At 40.7% G+C, this 20643-nt stretch overlaps 1 protein-coding gene across 4 annotated transcripts in view; it reads right to left on the reverse strand.

The window, feature by feature from the left end:
* TFDP1 (transcription factor Dp-1) overlaps positions 1-20054 on the reverse strand; it is a 40980-nt gene extending 20926 nt beyond the window's left edge. For 2 of the 4 annotated variants that reach the window (XM_082278428.1, XM_082278425.1), the window contains exons 1-3: positions 19326-19465; positions 18452-18560; positions 5610-5676 (exon numbers count right to left, since the gene is read on the reverse strand). In XM_082278428.1, the coding sequence (XP_082134554.1) occupies positions 5610-5676; positions 18452-18463 (79 nt within the window). In that variant the 5' untranslated portion in view covers positions 18464-18560; positions 19326-19465. Of the gene's footprint in view, positions 1-5609; positions 5677-18451; positions 18561-19325; positions 19466-19756; positions 19789-19947 lie in introns of those variants that run through there. The other 2 variants (XM_082278426.1, XM_082278427.1) reach the window with 2 other exon arrangements.
* Between the last annotated feature and the right edge of the window lie 589 nt (positions 20055-20643).

Below are 20643 nucleotides of genomic sequence, written 5' to 3' on the forward strand. Positions count from 1 at the left end.
CAGTCAACAGAAAAACAACTCAGTTCCCTCATAATGCAGTGTCTAACAAATTTAAGTTTTGACAGACAATAGAGGTGACAGTTATACCCTGGGAGCTGATTCCTCAGACGTCACTCCTGTAACGCGGAAGTTGTTAACGTCTCTGTCGTGAACATCACAGATATTTTATGTTATTTTATTAGTTAGTTGTATGCTAACTTTCAGAAAACTGAATTCTTTTTGAAGGTATCTGTGTGACAACACAGATGATTGTCTCCAGTTGCATGTCAAGTCAAGTAAAAGCACCTGTACTTACTGAACAAGCCACACCACCGTGTTAAGACAACAAACGTGCCTACACGTGCAATTCGGAGCTTTTGTACAGACATCCATGTCTCCCAGTGTGTAGTACTCATTAATTGCCTACATGAACACAGACTTCTATGTGATTCTTACATCCTTAGATATGACTAGTAATAGTTCAGCTATTACAAGCCAGTTTTACCAAGTCTGTGTTGAAATAAACTGGGGTTTACTTTTAGACTTTCCAAAATACCATTTCTACTTCCAGCAACAGTTTTATTTCCTTAGATTGACTTTAGACAATAATTGGATTTACCTCAGCTGCAGTAATACATATGCATTTTATAACCAATTTCAAACATGTATCTGTTTGCTGAAGCATAATTCATGGGTTCTGAAAATTGATCTCTAGTTCTATTCCAGAGGAACAATTCTAGTCACTGTTAAAAATTAGGGTGAATGAATTTGCAAGTAAAAGTAACAATAACATTTCACTGCAAGTTTCTTGTCATATAAATAAAAAGAACAAAACAATCTTATAGTTAGGCAGTGTTGAAATATGAGTCTAAACACACCTTAAAATGTTACATATTTGACTTTGATTTTTTCAGATCTGAAATGCAACTATATTTAGCCTATAAATTTGAAACCTTGTTTTAAAGTGTAAGTGGTGAAAGGAGCTACAGTACATACCCTACAAGCATTTTCTGGTTACATACCAATAATGCCACCTACTGGCATAAGAGAAGATCCAAATTTTCTTTCTGAGTAATTTTTAACCTAAGAGCTTTAATTTTAATACAATATTAATACCACTGGTTACCTTTTCCCTTGCACCCATCTGAAGCAAATAATTTCTTTCATCCAAATTTCTCCACAAGTGAGGGGCAGGATTAGAATTGAATAGTGTTCTATTTAATGCTGAAGTATCAACACTAATCTGAATATGGTAAGGACCAGAAGAATGTGGCAGTTTTCTCCAAAATGTAACCTCCACGAACAGCAAAATTTATTGGTTTCTAAAATTCACTGTCACCAATAGAAAACACAAACTCATGAGGAAGTTTTTACTAGTTCAGCCCCCTATTAAAAATTATTTCTATCCTTCCAAAACTTATGCTTTTGCTAACTCTCAAAATGAATTAGCCGGTTGGAAAGCATCTTCCCAGTTACCAAGTGAAACAAAGCTTTCACAGTCATACTGTTTTTTCAGGGCTATATGGAGTGTTACTCTCCAGTAATGGAAATACACAGGGGTATCAGAAGACACGGGCAAATTTACAGGCAGCCTTTTCTGGAGGTTGTACAAGCACTGGAAAAAACACGAGTTGCCATCTCATTTCTACCACATATAGGCTGATACCTCTTATTTCACACTAAAGATGGTTTTGAAGAAATAAATCTTTAGAACAAATTCTAGAACAGTATTTTATGTGCATGACTAATTTATTCAAAACTGTATGCATTACTCACTATAAACAAAACCTTGTGGGGTTGTTGTTTGGGTTTCTGGGGCTTGTTGTGTTTTTGTTTTGGGTTTTTTTACATACTATTTTCTCCTCTTAACACAAATAAAGTCAGTCTCTGCTTTAAAACAAAAATCCTAATCTGGAGTTTATGGTTGAGACCAGTCTCTCCAAAATGAGCTACTGCTGAAGCAAAAAGGTTGTCTACACTGGTAACCTGTTTCTGACAGTGGACATTAATGAACAGTCAGGGAATGAATGTATGGATAGGACTTGCATACAGAGATTATTCTCAAACATACCCTCTCTCTCTCAGATTCCAAAACTTTAGGACTTTTTGAGCAAGAAGTTGTTCAGCATAACTGTTCAGCAAGATGGTTTTGCCTCTTCTTCATTATTCACCTAAGAAACAACAGCAACATACCCTACCACCAAAACTCAAGTCTGAAAAGAATTTATTCATTTACCATGTTTTCTGCCTGTGCAGATTAAAAATTTACAGAAATTCATTCACAACCTATTCTGAAAGCACTGTAACAAAACTGTTCAGGCTGTGAGAATTTTTGCATCATAACCTGTTTTGGCCAGAAAAGTCAACCTTGGCTTATCTATCATAGTTGACTCATATACCTACCACTTAGTCACATACCTTATAGACTGCTGACAAGGATGCTACGGAACCATTTCAGTTACAATATTCCGCTCTTTCTCTTTAACCCTGTTTTTGCAAGCATGTCCTTATGACCCAGCACACAAGTCATTTTTTGTCCTGTACCATCCCCCTAAAACCTTTATTCCGCTGACAGCTGAACTCCTTCTCCTTTCACATCTGGCTAGCAACAAGTAGAAACTGAAGCAAGTAACAGATTTCTCTGTCAAATTTTCATTCTTAATTCACTGAGTCTTAAAGTTGGACTTTTCCAAAACTATGATGGAATGCACCCTCTGGTATTACTAGTCCAATGACCTGGAGTGCTGTAGGAGCGTAAGAATGAACTTCAAAAAGTAGCCAGGCTCCTGCATTCTCCCTCAAGAGCCTGCCCAATTACTGCTGTCAAGGGCAGCAGATTGGGTTAAACAAACCACTCATCCAACTCAGCAGGGAGATTTGATCCCATAACCAATATCAATCATGCAATGTACTCTCAATCTCTTTCTTGCGATTGACTTGCAACTTTCAGAAAAGACTCTTTCGTTTTAAGAAATACAGATTCAAAGGGGAAGATGGAGAAAAAACCAAAACAAAACAAAAACCCCAAACAAACAAACAAACCCACCAAAAAAACCTTTTAATGATGACCACCAGAAAAGAACATGAAGATTTTTTCCCTAACCACCTTCAACTGATCCTAAAAAGTATACCAGATACACTTCTGCTACCCTATGGAAAACTTACTCCATAATTGCTCTGGACTGAATCCTCTCCATTGTGAAATTAAGAGAAATTTTGCACAGATTTAAAAACATAGCAGAGGACAGCACTTTGTTGATATAATGGCATGCAATGCAGACAGCTACTTTTAGAGACAGCATAGTACTTTTGTGTATAGTTGTCAGTGTCAACATTTAAAGACTGGACAAATACCCCTAAAAATTATAAAAAGTGGCGAACGAAAAAAAGTACTACTGTAGTGAATAAATTCTGATACATACCTGAGCACTTTAGTGACAAAATATTTGCAGCTTTAAGCTCTGATTGACTACAGAGCCTGCACATAAAACACAGACAAGCTAGAGACAAAACATAAACTGATCAAGCCAAGAGAAATAGTTGTTTCTTCTCAATATTAAGAATTAGTTGCTGTCTATTAACTTCAAAGAACTCCCCTAAAAGCAATGAAATGCAGAAATTGACTGAGGATAGTCCAGTTTGCTGTGTTATACATTGAGAGTAGAGCTCAACTCTCAAACTGGACAAGCTGCAGGCCTATAATAAACTATTTAATAACTTGAATTTATTTACAAAATTCTGTAAGCAATAAAATGCCCTCCAATTTGACCACTTCTACTTAAGGAGCTATGTAATAATGGAAGAGTCATATCTCCAATTCTTGCTGTCTAGACTGCACTGTTTTGACTAGCTCTCCACTGACTGTAACAGGGTCTAGACACAGATGCCTATGTGGGTGCAAAATGTACCCTCCTAAAGTCTCTGCCCCAAAAAACATCAGTTTTACTGCCCACAGGGTTAGCACATATGGTACAGCTGTTAAGGACCAGGTACCTACTTGCACACTTCTTTAGCTCAGGGGTGTGTGACTGTGCTTACAGATATACACCTGCACCAGTTAATACATGTCTTTACTCAACCCTTAGTGCCCTCTCCACAAAATGAAGAACAGGACAGATTAGTTGGATACCCCCCCCATTCATAAAGCAATGTACATTTTAGACAAGGAAGCGTCCAAGACAAAGTCCTGTGAGATGCCAGTAAGATACTTGCTGTACCTAGTGGTGCTGATAGAAATTAAATGGGTTTCCTGAAATGGTATATAAAATACTAGAGCAGTAATACTAAACGAGTTCGCCTGAACTGGACTACAGGTTCATCTGAGAGTACTAGAGTATTCCAACAATGCTTAAAGTCAGTAGATTAGTCAAAAGTAAGGTTTACAGACAGTGAGTAAATGATTGTCCTAATATACATTTTGCCCTCCTTCATACAGCCTATCAAAGGACACCATCTGTCACACACAAGAATAAAGCAGACTGTCATTACTTGGAAGGAACAACAAATGAAAATGGCCATTTCGCCAAAATACCTTGTGAGATGCCTATGAACCAAACATGATGTTGCATAGAAAAATTACTGATCTCTCTATACAGAAACGACTGACACTTCACTTGTGAGTCACACATACTGTTCTAGTCGCTTGTATTCGAGAAAGTTGATGAAAGCAATCGAACAGGCTCAAAGAATGACGGTAAGGAAAACACGGAGGACAAAGAGCTCATCTGATGAGCAATCTAGGGAACACTGGCTAGTTGACCTGTCAAACTGGTAAAGACTGTTAAGACACCCAACTGTTATTTATGAAAAGTACGGAAACATACTGGAGGAAATTATTAACCTGAGAAACAATTGTCACCAGCAGAACGCATAAACTGACAAGAATATACTTTACTGGAATTAGAGAGGACTTTTACTGTCTCACTATGGAAACAGCCCTCCCATAAGAATATACAAAATGCAGTCTTCAAATGTAGCATAATCAGTTTACAGAAGAGCTTACATGGCATAGCTGTCCAGAACTGCAGGTGGCTGGAACTCAGTGTTGCTTCTGTTTTTTCCCTCAGCTATGCTAATTGTGAAAGTTCAGCTCCTAACTCCCCAAATGTTTAGGTACTCTCAGTTTTTGAGCTCACGTATCAAATTCAAGTTCAAATTAACATCCTGTGTTTTATTAAATTGCTTAATGACATTACATTATCATACATGCACAGGCATTATCTGCAAGTCCAAAACAGTGCTGTTCACAATGTATTTTGAGATAAGCTTGCAGCAGAGTGGATGCACTATCATAAAAACTGTCATAACCCATTTTAAACTTCTACCCTCCTGCATTTTTTTTCCATTTGCTGAAACACAGTGCCCCAAAGATGTTTCAGAACATCCTGGTCTTTATACTTAAACACAAGCTACACTAAGGAGATCACATACGGGATGACAAACCACCACTTAACTGCACCTGTAGTTTTAAGACAATTATAAACCACAGCAAACCTACAGTTTGCTTAATGATCATGTAACTTAAGAAAAACTTTACAAAAAGTATGCTAAGAAAGCAGTTTAAAGCCAGTAATATGCATAACAACTAAAAATCAAGAAATGGAGAGTCTTACTATGAATTGTGTTCTTACCTTTTCCAGGACTTAGGTTTTGGTCTATAAACACCTTAAGCTCTCCATTGGTTTCAATTAGTCCAGCCTGTTAAAGAAAGCAACTTTTATTAAATTTACAAACACAGATAGCCTTTTATTATTAAAGATGAAAGGTATCTTACCAGAAGCCTCTACTGCTACTACTCTCACTTTGTTACAAATATGCCACTATGTACTGTTTGCGGTACAGTACTTGTCAAATTTTAAGGTCTAGATTTTATAAACACCATATTCTTAAAAAGCAAGCAGAAAACCAGTTTACACCTACTTCGCTATTTGTGTCCTAAGCTCTTACAGTGTGTATGCACTGTTTTAACAGACAGCTGAACACCCTTTTAATCTGAACCACTGATACTTGCAACTATGCCTTTCTCTCTGTAGATACTACCTACCTAATACATAAGGTAAAAACATTATAGCAAAAACAGTACAGAGGGTGGAGAGTGCCTTTGGCCATTTTAATCAGGAAAAATATCATTAATAAGAAATATCTTTAGCTTTTCAATTATTATTTTTTTAAAGATCAGAATACAAACCACTTAAGAGAAAAAAGCTATAGGGTGACACACAGGTTTATAAAGTCATCACCATCCTTCAAGAAAGCTCACAGTAGTGGTTACTTTTCAAAATACTATTAATTTTTGAATAGAGAACAGGATGCAGTGATTTCTTTGTACCTGCAGACAAAACAGTTCTGAAAAAAGAAAATTAATAAACACAGGACACACTGTTTCCATTTAGAAACAACAGCAAGAAAGCCAACATCTGTACCTAACCACAGCGTAGCCTGTGGTGTTCCAGAGGCTGAAAAGTCCTCAGGCTGTATTTTGCACATAGCAGGTATGTGCAGGCTGCCAACAACCCTGAGCAAGAATAAGGTGCTTTGCTGTCAGTCAGCAGCAAAGCTTCTCCCTTAGAAGTCTACCTGAAGAGCCCTACTTGCCATCTGCCAGTAGTTGGGGAAAACAAGAAAGCCACTAGATGATGCTGTGGAGCCATTATTATCCAGGTGTATCAGACCAAGGATTTCTTACGAAAGACAGGGAACTTCAAGAAACAGGAAACCTCTCCTCAGTGAACAAGGACAGAGGGGGGAGAGAAGATGATAGAGCATTGGGGACAAGCTGGAATTCTGCAAAAGAAAAATTTTGCTAAGAGAGGCACAAAGAGCAGTGGCCTGTAATGGCATGGCAGCAATGAGGACCTGGTCACATAAAGAAAACGTGAGTAGACAGCAGAAGTGCTGGATAGAATGAAGAGCCTGTGGCAGTTCTGGCCTCCATTTCCCCCCCTCCTAAAAAGTAACACAATAGCATAGTTTTAGGGAGGCTGCAACAACTTTTCAGTTATTTCAGAACACTGCCTGTTGGCCTTCTTGCCCACAGTAGGGATTTCAAAGATCCACTCAGTTAAACAACAGTTTTACCACCCTATTCCAAGGCACCAGAATTCTTTGTAAGCCCAACTCTTTATCACACTTAACTACTTAATTCAGAAAGGCGACAGACTACATCAGACACTTCCAAAGAAAAACGTATACTCATCCATATGACACCAGTATTGTGTACAAAGATGTTATTAGAGTTACACTACAGCAACATGACATTCCAGAACACTGGAACCCTGTGGAAAACATGAAGAAGAATTTTTGGGTAAGTGTTACCTTATACTCCAATTCTACCTAAATTTCACAACAGAAGTGTTAAACCAGGCAGGAAGTGCAGCCTCATTGTCATCATTTCTTTAAATGCAGTACTTAAGTTTGCATTCCACAGCAGAAAGAGGCTTATATTCAGGACACCTGTAAATTCTCTTTTACATTAGAGTAAAAAAAGATTATAAATGAGACTGGAAAAGCATTTAATTTATTGTGGTTTTGATCAGAAAATCACCAAGAAAATGGCTATTTTAATCTGTAATGTCTTTCCTTTAAGCACACGAATTTAATAATTTTGAATTATTAAATCAATTCATTGGTTTAATATGCAGAAGCAAACCTGCACCAAGTGCACATCAGTTACAGTGATATTCCAAACCCAAATATTTAAGCTGTGATATTCAGCAAATTCAAATACTAATGCAAATCACTATTTCAGTAATTGGAAAACTAAGCAGTTCAGTAATCAATTACTTATTGGTCCCTTCAACTTTCTGGGTTTTTTTTTTTTCAATTAGAATGTCTCCAGCATAATCTTCTCTATTCATTTGAAGTACTCAGCCAACCAACATCATAGTATCAAATGATCTCACAAACTTCAAGTTTTCTTCTGCATAATTAAAGCATATAGTGAAAAAATATTACCCAAAACAACATGCAACTCCAAAACCCATAATTTGATCTAGCATTACAAAGGCTCAGGTTAATGCTACGTGCCCTATACCATGCTTTTGTGTGACTGAAATGACACAAGTCACTGAAAAACTGGAGAACATCTGGGGAAAACACCGCATTTAATCAGTAAAAGAAAACAATTTGTGAAAAACCAGAGAATAGCAATCACTGAATAACAAGCAAAATCCCCTCAGGGACCACAATACTAATGAACAGTATAGAAGTTATAGTTCCACCATCCTTCTACCAGTGTCTTACTAAAGGTTCACCTCTAGCACTTAAAATGGCACATTCAACTCATTTGTAAGCATATGCCCAGAAAGACTCCAAGTAAGGTATTTGGAAAGAATACTGAGCATCCCACAGCAAAACAGCATCGCCAACTGCTATTATTCATAGTGAAAACTGATTTCTAGTGAAAATTCTGTTATTCCAGCCCCAGTATGCTCTTCACACTTCCAGACACACTTTTAATTCTAAGGTTAGCAAGACTTATCACTGGTTGAAGAGACAAGTTTTGGTGAAAGAAAACTGAAAAGCAAAACTTCTATCCCATACAGAATTCTGGTCTCTTCGTTCTCAAATGGAAACAGTAGACAAAACATCTCTCAGTCTGCATTTCAAGGACATTCTCACTATTTTTCAAGCCAGGTTATTTTGGAGGAAGCATCAGGATTACTCCTCTGGGACCTATGGAGCATAGCGCCCAAAAGAAAGAAAGAAAGAAAATAGAGGAAAATGTGACTATAGCTCCCATTCGGTATATTATAGCCACAGGTTCACAACGCAACCAAAAAAACCTCAAAAAACAAAAAAGAAAAAAAACCCAAAATACCACCAAAAACAAAACCCACACACACACAAAAAAAAACCCCACCCAGGAAAAGGTGGAAAGCCCAATGGAAAGGTAACCTTCTGTCAGGAAGGGTTAAACATCCAGGATTTTCTATTTTCTGATGAGAAAATATACTTAGTTTTTAGGCCTTATCAAGCTACTTGTAACAAGGTATTTGGATTTTTACTATTTTCCTTTGTATTTTTTTTGTATTCCACATTTTCTTATCTTCTCACGATTCTCAATCTCAGGTTGCATTACCTCCTTTGGTGGTGATCTTTGGGCTGCTTGAAATAATAATGCTCTTAGTATCTGATTTGGAAAGTTTATTAAGTGTGTGCAACTTCACAATTCAGTGAAGCTTTCCTCTTCGAAGACACATGTTGGCAACGTCTACTTCTCTATGGCTACATGAAGAAACCCCTATAATCCTAAACAAGCAACAGATACAGATACAGCCTTTCTCCTTGACACACTACAACAAAGCCAACAATGATTTTAAAAAATAGCTTTTGACATCCAACACAGCATCTAAACTGTAGTAACTTAATATCTTCCCACAGATCACCAGAAAGGAGGGTAAAGCCCACTGGATAAATTCGTAGATCTGGTAATTTGAACTGCAGAAGCTGTGGTGGAGTGGAGATCCCAACCATCACCAAGGTTTGGTCTCAGCTCATTGTTCAGAGCTCCTAAGGAAAAGAAATTAACTGAAGGGCTAAACATATAAAAAAATCAACTAAAGTTAGCTTTGGCCTGCTATGAGATCATCAGCAGTCCTAAGGACTGCGAAGTCTATTTTTGTTTTGTTTACAAGTGAAAACTGAAAAGCACTACAAGTGCCCTCAGCCAGAAAATCAGTAAACTGGGAAGTAACTTTTTGCTGGGACTGAAGTTAATCTAAAACAAAATTTTCTAAAGATGCAGAGAATTTCAGTTATTAAAAAAAAAAGTCTCCAGGGACTGTGAGAGAATAATTTAGTATCTTACTAACAAGCTACTCCTTGCAGTCTCTGTAGTTATGCATTAGAAAATCAACATCCTTACAACAAAAATATAATTTCTTCCATAGCTTTCCAGCATTGCAATTCAATTTGTTAATAAAAATTGGCATCAAATTATTCACTAAACCTTTAAACTAAACAGGAAAATATGCAAAGTGAATTTGGACTAAAGGACAAGGAACCTATAAAACAAGAAGTTTATCTGACAAAAACAAGACTGAACGAGTACATGTGCTATGTATTTCGGATTTAATCTGAGAGGCACGTTGTCCCACACTACTTTAACTAAATATTGGGAAGGGCGGTTTTGTGCCACAAAATTCCTCTTCTACCTTGCTTCTCAGTAATGAGCCCATTTTAAGAACAGCAACTGAAAAAGAACTGAAAGAAGAGCAAAAAGGGTAGAGATACATGGAAACAGAGGTACCTGCTACAAGGTTATTCCTCAGAACAGAAATTTTCAGCTGTCAACAGCAGATTAAGCCCACAGAGCACAGAGGCACAGGACGGGGTTTGACAAGAGATACAGGTGCCAAAGATACGAGAATGGTTAAAGAATGGGAGCCAGAATGGGATGGTCTGAAAAAGAGACAATTTTGGGACTGTCTGGGAAAGACACAAAAAATGAGCTAGAAAATCAGATGGAAGAATTAGGAGTTGAGGTAGAGGAACTGAGTGTCACTGAAAAAGTACAGGCAATACAACTGATGAGAACCTAAGAAAGCTTTAATGGAACAATGAGATCAAATCCTGTGAGAAGGGATGAACATGGGAAGTGGGAAAACGAATACAACCTAAACTACAACTGAAAGGGGAAATAAGCTGGGACTCAGACAGAGAAGTTCAAAATAAACCAGGAAAGAAGTAGCGACAACAGAATCAGAAAATGGAGAAATTGGGAAAGGAAAGCATTTCCACCCAGAGCTTGTCAGAGACATTTGGTGGTGTTGGGTTGATGGTTGGACTTCATGATCTTGGAGGTCTTCTCTAACCACAACAATTCCACAATTCTATGACCAGGATGGTGCCTCTGCTGTCTACAGGCATTTGCAAAGTGTACCAGCAAACAACCACCCATCTTGTGCAAAACTGCACCTAACTCGATCCATGATGATCCCCAGTCATTTTACAGGCAACCTGTCTAAAGGCCCCATGCCATGCAATTTTACTGTGGGCCACTTTACTGACAATGCAAGGTTCTTTTTTTTGTTTGTCTTATTTCAGTATCAGGAAGCAACAGAAAATTAGCAGTTACAAAGCAGAACTGGAATAAAGCTTATAATCAGAAATAAACAACCTTATTTTAAAACTGCTTAAACAACCTTTATTCTTCTTTCACCCCTATCCATATGTAAATGTCATTTATAAGATGATGATAATGAACTACTTCTCCTATTGGTTTCTCACCTCATGCAGGGACCAGAGCAAACATGCTCTGGGAATGAATTATTATGCAAATGCAAAAGATTATTTTTATGGGACATCCATTTCATTTTTTTGCAAAATTTAGAAGGCAATCAAGGTATTAAGTAGAGGAATATTGTAGAAAAGGGGGAAAAGTTTTTAAATTTAAAACATTTGGATTTCACTTTGAAATTGAAGCCAGTGAGAACTATTCTTTACTGTATAAATAACAAAAACTTTTGAAGTTGGGCTACAAGAGTCTGATCCCTCAAAATTCTCAGATGTGTTATTTTACCGTGTTTCAGTAGCCTTTTTCTGAAACAGAGATAATCATATCACATCCTCAGTTCATGGCAGTATCTTCAAGATTAATGTGCCTCTCAAACACTCAGCAATGAGCTACACCATAGAAATGAGCTTTCCAAAGAGTATATTTGAATTTTTAGCACCTTAACTAACAAGGCATAGTCAAAGCACTAAAGGTCTGGATACCACAGAATTGTGAAACCAAAAAGCTAAATAAGGTGAGAAGCTCAGTTAAGCATTGTTGATCTTTGTGTGAATACAGGCTCTGCTGACACTGCAGGTAAGTTGGACACTGAGTAATACACAAAATAACACCCGAGATCTCCTTTATTGCAGAGTATGTCAAGACCATTAGCTTCTTGGCTGTTCTTTCTGACAACAGCAACACATCCAGAATTCACCAAAAATTAAATTAAGAACACACTTTGAAGACAAGTCAAATGGTGGTCCTGTCTAAGCAGTCAACAGATCAAAACCACCTCGAGTTAAAAGTCATTCCATGGTGTTGCTTCTTGCAGTCATTCAATTGCTCAAGTGATACAATCCTTGTAAAACTTAAAGTTGACATGCTCAAAACTAAATGTGAAGCTGTAAGAACGAAGCAGAATTGAATACGAGACTCCTAACAGCGAGCATGACACCAAAGCATTGGTTTTCCACTTTTACTGCATAAATTAATCAGAAAATAAAATCATAATTTGAGTCCTTCTGGACTAAATACCCATATGCAGAGGTACCAGCAGCAGCCACTTCCACAACTACCTCCTGCACCTGTTCTAGGTTTGACTGTAACAGACTTGTTTTTCTAGCCAAACCCAGACTTCAGAGCAGCTTGTTCACCAGCATCTGAACCACAGCCGAAACCAACAAGTAGTGTTACACAGGACACCTTCTAAAAGGGGTTCTGCTTCATTCTTACCAACCTCCTTATCAGCGTATTACAAAGCTAGAGTGGCCCACAGCATAACTTTCAAGCAAGTTTGTGTAACCAATAATGCAGTACTGGAACCCTTAGCAAATGTAATGTAACACAAGACAAGTAGCCAGAAGCATTTTTGGGGAATATGGACCACTGTCCGTCTTTAAAATCAAGTTGCCTGCTACCTGAGAACCATTTCAATACAGATAACATTTAGCAAAGATTGATCCACTCTTCTTCCCACTCCTAATTAGCCATAATAAATCTCCATTAAGAGATACCCAGGCAATCAAATACAAACACTAAGACAATTGATCCCTAGCATAACTTAACTTCTAAAATCTGCATTTTTGTGGAGCCTGTTGTTATCACAGTGCACTTATTCAGTAAAATACTACAATATACCTATATAAAAACACTACTGTTAACTGGCATATACAATTAATAAAGTTTAACATTAAAAAGCTACAAGAAAATGCTTTATTTATACAAATAAATTGGCAAGGTGACAGGCAACTTCTGAGTTGCTATCTCCTGACTTTATAATACAAACAAACATAAGAAAAATACAGAGCTCTGACTGCGTACTTGGAACGTATAAAAGAGAGCTTGAAGATCACTTTCCTTCTGCCTTCGTTGAAAAAGCCTATTAGAAAAATTAGAAACATTCAAAATCCCAAACAGAGATGCCTTTCTAGATAACCTAATTTCATAATATTATTTGATCATTAGCTTGCAAACTTCTGGACGCGTTAGAACTTACTAAAGGCAAACAGAAGTAGATCAAGCTACTGAGAAGCCACTGAACTAAAACTCCTCTTTGAGATTCCTCAAAGACTTAACTTTTCTAGTCCACCTCACTGAAATTCCCAGTACATAACCAAAAATAAACATAAAAGGCGAAATGCATGCTGATATTTTAAGAAGAGTCTGAAAAGTGTTTTGAAGACTTTTCAATACTTTCTAGGGATTCAAAGTGCATCATGTAAAAATGGTCCATATTAAGTATTTTTCCTACTTCCATTGGGTTCTTGTTTTTAATCCATCCTAAACTCAACCTTTTTAGAGTTGCTCAAGACTGATGTAGAAGTACAACTTCTGTGGTGTTCTGGCAAAAATCAGTAATACAAAAGATTTTTACTTTCCACAAAAAAAGCAGCCCTATTAACCTATCCAGTAAAGCTGTATGAAGAAATCAGTTTGCTGTGGGCTTTTTGAAATATATTCTTTGAGCAAAATATGTACTAATACTGTGAAATAAATCCACTGGATTAAGCTACATACCTGAATGTATTCTGAATACTCAACTAAAATAAACCACCAGCGTTAATTCCTGCATCTGTACTTCTCTTAAATAGTAATGTTAGATCAGGTGATGAACTTTTTACAGGCACAATTTCTCACATGGTGTGTCCTCATATTTCCACACATTCATGGGGCTTCCTTCACAAAGTCGGATATATGTGCCACATCCTACTACTCAGTATGATTCATGAAAGTACCACAAAAAACTAAAGAGATACAATAATTTTTATGCAAACTAGGGATCAAGAGAAAAATCCCTCATGAAATAATTCAAGCAAAAGATGACAGTAGAACATAATTTTTAAAAATAAATTTAAAAACCTCATTTTAGAACAAGCAGTTCCAAAGCCAACACCACTGCCAGTAACCTATAAAACAGTAACTCAAGAACAACTCTCATGAAAGGTATTTTAGTCTGCGAGAAATTCTGAAAGCTAACAGTGGTGTGTCACTTTTAAAAAGTTTTTGAAGTTATTTTTCAACTTCAAGTTGAAAGCACAATCTACTTTTTAAATTACTTGAAGGGGTCCATCCACTAATGCTGAACAACAGAAACAACCATAAACAACAGGCCTAGATAAAAATATTTCATTTACGTGACTCATATACTCTTGATAGGTGTAATTTTGGAGATCAGAAGGAATTGTACTCATTCCTTTTGGTTAGTCCCTTTCTCTTCAATATTCGCTGTAACACCATGCATTAGGTACTATCCTCAGTAACAGACCCAGTTCCTGCAAGTGGTTGCTTCAAGAGTACAGAAATTTGGCAGAAAATAAACCCCCTTGCTCCTGCTTCTTCTCTCCTATGCAACACTGAGTCTTGGAGAAAAGATCCACAAGCTTTGCTTTCCTTATGGCTGCTTGAGAGGCCTGAACAGTTCACCAGTGACAGAAGTAACTGACGAGGGAAACATGGTCACCACAAGTTGGATCTTCAGCCACGCTACAGAAGCTGATAATTTAGTAGTGGAAGGTACATTAGCCAATGCTACTAAAAAAAGTATTTGTCGTCTTAATTTACAGATAATTCTCAATATACAACTGAATATAAAAGTGGCCAGCAAGCAGTGCTCAGTCTTATGCTGAGAGCTGGAAAAAAAAATTAATCTATCAAATTTTCTTTCTTGCTACAGTAATTCCTGCTACTTCATTCAATGCTGCATCCTACCTAGTTTTACGCATGCCAAGGGTGGATGGGTGACTACTTGCACACAGGGAACTGCCTTCCCCCCACACTATGACTCCCACGAATCCAATAAGCAGCACAAGCAGACTGAGGACCTCAGCTGTACATTTGGCTCCCCCAGCTCCTGCCTGGAACATGCCACATTTGTAAGCAGTGGAAGAGCTCACAGTAGACGAAGCAAACTCAGAGCGACACTGATTAACCAGAAAGAGGAATTCCCGCTAAGATGAAGTTTCTGGAGACTGCCCATATGCAATGACCAAGAAATTTCCCACGGAGCGCAAACGTAGGTGTAGAACTGTACCAAAAATTACTGACCTCAACTTGTCATCCAGACTCTGAAAAGCAATGCAATGATTCCACTTCCAAGGTACACAAGTCCTTGAGATACAGCAATTGGTGTTCTCTCCACACGTGGTTTTTCATTGTTTCTTTAAATTGCACAAAAAGTAAAGTCTTTCTAGGAACGAAGATGTCCTGAATTGCACGTGATATACCACATCTGCCTGATTCTGTTAGAACTGCTTCTCAGCTTCGCATGGCGCTCATAAACTCAAAAATGACTGTGCTTTTGCTATTACTAGATCACACTGGAAAATGAGTGCTCCTATTTTTCACCCTTTATCTTTACTGCATTTCAGATCCCCTACCCAAAACATAAATTGGTATAGCCACAGATACTTTAACCTTCACAAGCTATTATTTCTTTCTACATTACTGTTTTTCAAGTTATCCAGCTATAACATTGTGATTATGCATTTAAACTCCACCTGCAGGCTCTTAATTACGGTGCTACATATGAATGTATCTTTCCTCCCACCTCGCAGCCTTCCGACTACTGCCGAGGAAATCAAAGTATTTTGCATAAAACCCCAAAATATAAATTAAAATGAATTTTAAAATCAATGCTTTACTGCTTATTTTCTCTAGATTGTACACTCTGAAAAACATTAGAGGCATACTTTAAAAAAGTAACATTTCACAGAATTTAGACTTGGGTCAAATAGTTCATAAACATTATTTTGCTAGCTTACCTGACCAGTACTTTCGTAATTCTTTAATACTTTACAAAAATATTTCACTGGGTTTGCCAGTACTCTCCATCACACTCCCCCATTTCTTCAATTATCCAGTAACATCTCAGTCTGCATAATCTTATAAGTATTCGACTTTTCCAGCAGGTCTTATTCAATTATAGTTTTTATGAAGAAGCATCAGAAGAACTGGAAGGGAGTAATAAAAGGGAAAGTGCTCTCCTGCAGCAGGCAGGAAGAAGCACAAAGTAGGAGCATGTTCTGTTGTGGTGCACTGTCTCCACACCTTCCCCTTCTGCAGGGCTCCCTGCGCCACTGTCACCACGGCACGCTGGCCCCAGCAGCACAGGACAGCAGTGCGATGCACATCACGCCTGCCCTCCCAGACTGCAGCACTCCAAACATGCCCGGCCATGGAAATGCCACCTGAAGGAAGCCCAGACTTAGGACTGTAGCAGCGTGGCCGTTACCACACTTTAGCCATCTCAGCTCTGCTGAGAAAAAGGGAAGGAAGAAGCAGGAGCAATCATCAACTATGCCATCTTCTTCACCACTAGATCTCACAGACAATTACAGCACTTGATAGGTGACATGGCAGAACCACAAGCCATTTATCACAGCAATATTTTCACATCAGAATGTTTAAATTTACAGCAACACAGGTTTTCAGAGACTCAGTGCCCAGAAATTTAGTGATATTGTCCATATCATGCTTAATTCCATTATTCTGTTTGAAAAACAACTTGGACTTCGAACAAAAATATGGAAATAAATCTCTTCTCTTCTGAAAATTAAAAGAAGTGTTACACCAATTAGCATGTCTATGTTATGGCATTAAACCACAACTCATAGGGCCCATATTCAGACCTGGAAATTTACAATTTCCCAGCATTCACTACACATTTTAGATCTCATGTAATGGTGGTATAGTCTGCAGAAAGGTAAGCAGTTCGTATTTCTTCCCTGAGGCAGGTTTGAAATATATGTAGATGTTTTTAAGAACAGGTTAGACAATATTCAGTTAAGATTTCAAACCCTTTCTAGCTACCCTGTTCCAGTGCTCAAGTATACTTAAAATTTTACCTACAACCTGACCTAGATTTTCATTTTTCCAAATTCGGTTTATTACTTCTTTAATAAGGATACTGAAAGCAATTTCTTTTCCTATCTGTAGCACCTTCTTCCAGTTCTTAAGTTAACTATGTGGTAGGTTATTCCTTCCTTTCTTCCTTAACTACTCTCTTTCCTAGAATCTAGATCTGTCAAAAATAAGGTTTGTTCTAAAATGTCTTATTCTCACTTAGATCTAGTATGACATTTATCTGTATTTTCAGGTGCTAGCAACTCTTCACTTCGTCGATCTCTTTCCCAAAAGCTAGTATTAAACAAATGTACTTTGGTATCTCAATTCCTTTAAACTGTTTCAATTTCATCTCCTAGTTTAACACTTCACTTTCGTTTTCTTCCCGCTTATATGGCCTATCATTCCCTGAACTCTGCTATCTGTAATGTACTTGGCCACCCTTATCTCTTCCAGGCAAGCTTTCAGTGACTACGTATGTCTGGCTGCTTCTCCAGACATTAAGATGTTTTTCAGTTGAACTACTAAAATTCCCTACAAGATTAAGTTTTTAAACCAATCACTCTTTCATGGCAGTTCTTGCTATTTGAAACTGCAACAGTCCACATTTGACTGCAACCTGCTGTTTAACCAGTGAGTTGTATCACTTTTCCTTAGCTTGCATGCTGCTGTTTTTTGGGGTTTTGGGGTTTTTTTTGAAAGTGAAATATATTATAGTTTGAATACAGACAAGTATAGTGTCTTATTTTCAATAACAAAACATGAAAGTCCAATTATATTGGGTATTAAGAATGACTGACATCTTAAAGGCAGAATAAAGTGAAATTTTTTTTTCTAAGTACGGGAAGGGGTACAGAGCAAACGTGCTCCATGAGGCAGGTCACAGAATCAAAGCCACAAACCTTAATGCCAGCAGTAATGGAAATCTATGATGAACGTTCCCAGACCCTGTTTTTACAGACACTAACGAGCATCTTTTGGTAGACAAACAACGTACACATATGGAGAATGAACCACCTTCCCTCAAATGTCTGATGCCTTCTTGAACTCAAGAAAGGCAACGTTAGTTGACAACAGTAGTCAACGACAGCCCCACCATCTGAACAACACTTGCTGGGTTTTTTCCAATCCAATCCAAACCCAAGCTGTTTCAGTGTTCAATATGAATGCACATAATGACAACAGCCCAAGTGCTGTTATTAGCATAGGGAATTCTCAACATTAATCACTCTAAAAAAATGGCGGCAGATCTGAAGCTGGGTTATGCTGTCTACAGGAAAACAGCCTAGGCTTGATGCACAGTATAGATAAAGTTCCACATATTCATTAATGCCAGCTATTATAAAGCATGACCCCATTTGCTTTTGTTAACATTCTATGCTTCCACATTTTATGTGCTACAAATATACTTACATCTTTTGCCATGTTACCAAAGACTAAAAACCAGTCGTCGTAAAATCTTGATGGCTGCAGGACACAGGGACAATGCTATTTTCTGGAAAGCAACCAAAGACAGCACCAGCTATAAAAAATGAAAGAAGGGAAAGTTTTTACAATTGAAATTACTGGCTACTACCAAATACAATTTAGGTTTCTTTTTGAAAAAAACACGTTTTTAAAAGGGAAAAGTTTCCCATCACCACCTTTTCGTCCCTTGAGCCCCACGCTCACGTGTGGGGGGCACTCCTTTCCCGACGGCGGGGGTGAGTGAGCTGTGCCCTGGCAGAGCCCTTCCCCCAGCCCGTGCCCGATCCCACGCGAGGCCGGTCCCTGTCCAGCTGCGCCCCTTCCAACACCGAGCGCCGGCCGCGGGCAGCGATCACGGCCTCCTCCTCCCCACCCCCATTTCCAGCAGCAGGCACAAGTAGGCCCCAGGGGCAGCTCCCCCCGGGGCCTTCCAGCCCCGCTTTTCTCCTCCTCCTCGCAGGCGGACGGGCCGCGGCCACACCGGGCGGCACAGACCGGCGGCCGCCCCCGCGCCTCGGGCACCCCGCGCCCGTCCGCGCCCCCCAGCCGGGGCCTCACCGCCCGGGCAGAGCCCTGAGCCCCGCGCCGCCTCCCCCCGGCAGCGAGGGGCCGCGCTAATCGCCTCGGCGGCGGGGGCGCGGGCAAGGGGGGACGCGCCCGGCGGCACCACCGGCGGCCGCGGGGGGAAGGGGCGGCGGGCGGAGTGCGGGTCCGCGCCGTCCCCATCCTCATCGCGCCCGACCCGCCGCCGGCGGCGCCCCCCGCCGCCGTCCCACGCACCCCCCCGGTGCTCCCATCCTCGGGCGCGGGCTGCCCGCACCTGAGCGGCCAAAGGCAGAGAGAACCGGCTCCATCCCCCGCCGCCGCCCCGAGACAGGGACCCGGAGCGAGGAGCGGGAGCACCCCCCGCCCGCCGCCGCCGCGCTGCTGCCGCCGCTTCTGCTGCTGCCGCTGCGGAGGCGCCCGACTGCACATGTGCGGCGGCTGCGCGGGCCTGGCGGGAGGGGGCAGGGGCGGGGGGAGGCGGCGGGACACCGACAGCGGCAGCCCGGGAACAGGGGAGGGAAGCAAGGAGGGAGGAGAGGGCACCGGCAGGGACCGCCTTCCCCCCCCGCGCTCCTGGGGAGGGGGTGCAGGGGGAAGAGGGTCTCCCCCGGCGGGCTGTCACTTCCCAGCGCGCCTCTGCCTCCGCCGACCGCCAGCCCGCCAGGCTCCCGGCCGGCCGCCCCCGCACGCCGCGGCCCCGCACACCTGCCCAGCGCCGCTGCCGCCGAGGGGCTGCCCGCGGGAATGGGGGGCGATGCGGGAAACGAGCGGGGACGAGCGAGCGCAGCGACCTCCCCCCTCCCACGGACCCTGGGCGCGCGACCCCGCCACTCTTCCCCTGTCTCTCTTTTTTTTTTTTTTTCTTAATAAAATTTAAAAAAAAAATTGAAACTTACACTTTTGTGCGTCCCCCTGACGCTGCGCGCTGACGTCACGGGCGCGGCGCGCCTCGCACGGGCACACGCGGAGCGGCCAAGCCAACCCGCCCGCCCGCCGCTCCAAGGCGCGGAGGGAGCCGCGGATGGAGCATGCGCGGGATTTTCGCGCCTTCTTCCGACTCCCCGCCCGCCCCGCGGTGCCGAGCGGTGCCCGCGGGTGCGGCCGCGCTGCCGGCGCGGAGCGGGACTCGGCCGTGCGGTTTCGTTGCCACAACATCCTGCTGCCGGTGCTTCCTCATCGCGTTTTGTCCGGCTGTTACTCGAGCAAAGTTTCGCTTGCAGCGATCGTTGCTAAAATTACGGATTTTGTGGTAATCCAAGGGAAAGTTTTCCTTTGGGCGGTTGCAGCTCTCAACCTTGCGCCCAAAACTAAAGTATCTCGGGGCTGTGCAGCCTCTGCGTGTAATGACGACTGCAGGAACAGAGCACATTAGCGAGGGTTGTGCGATGTCATTACATCATTGTCCTGTAAGTTTTGGCAAGAAAAAAACCCAAAAAACCTGCAGCGTTGCTGAGGGGCTACAAAGGCAGAGCCGTAATGGTGGAAACTGCAGGAAAGTAAGGAAATCTCAAGAGCTGTGTTGCTCGTAGGAGTGGATGCAAGGCTGTTTGACGGGGAGGAAGCTATGCACACTTCTGCACGCAAGACCAAGC

Source organism: Coloeus monedula (genome assembly GCF_965178545.1).
Source record: "Coloeus monedula genome assembly, chromosome: 3".
NCBI classification, from domain to species: Eukaryota; Metazoa; Chordata; class Aves; order Passeriformes; family Corvidae; genus Coloeus; species Coloeus monedula.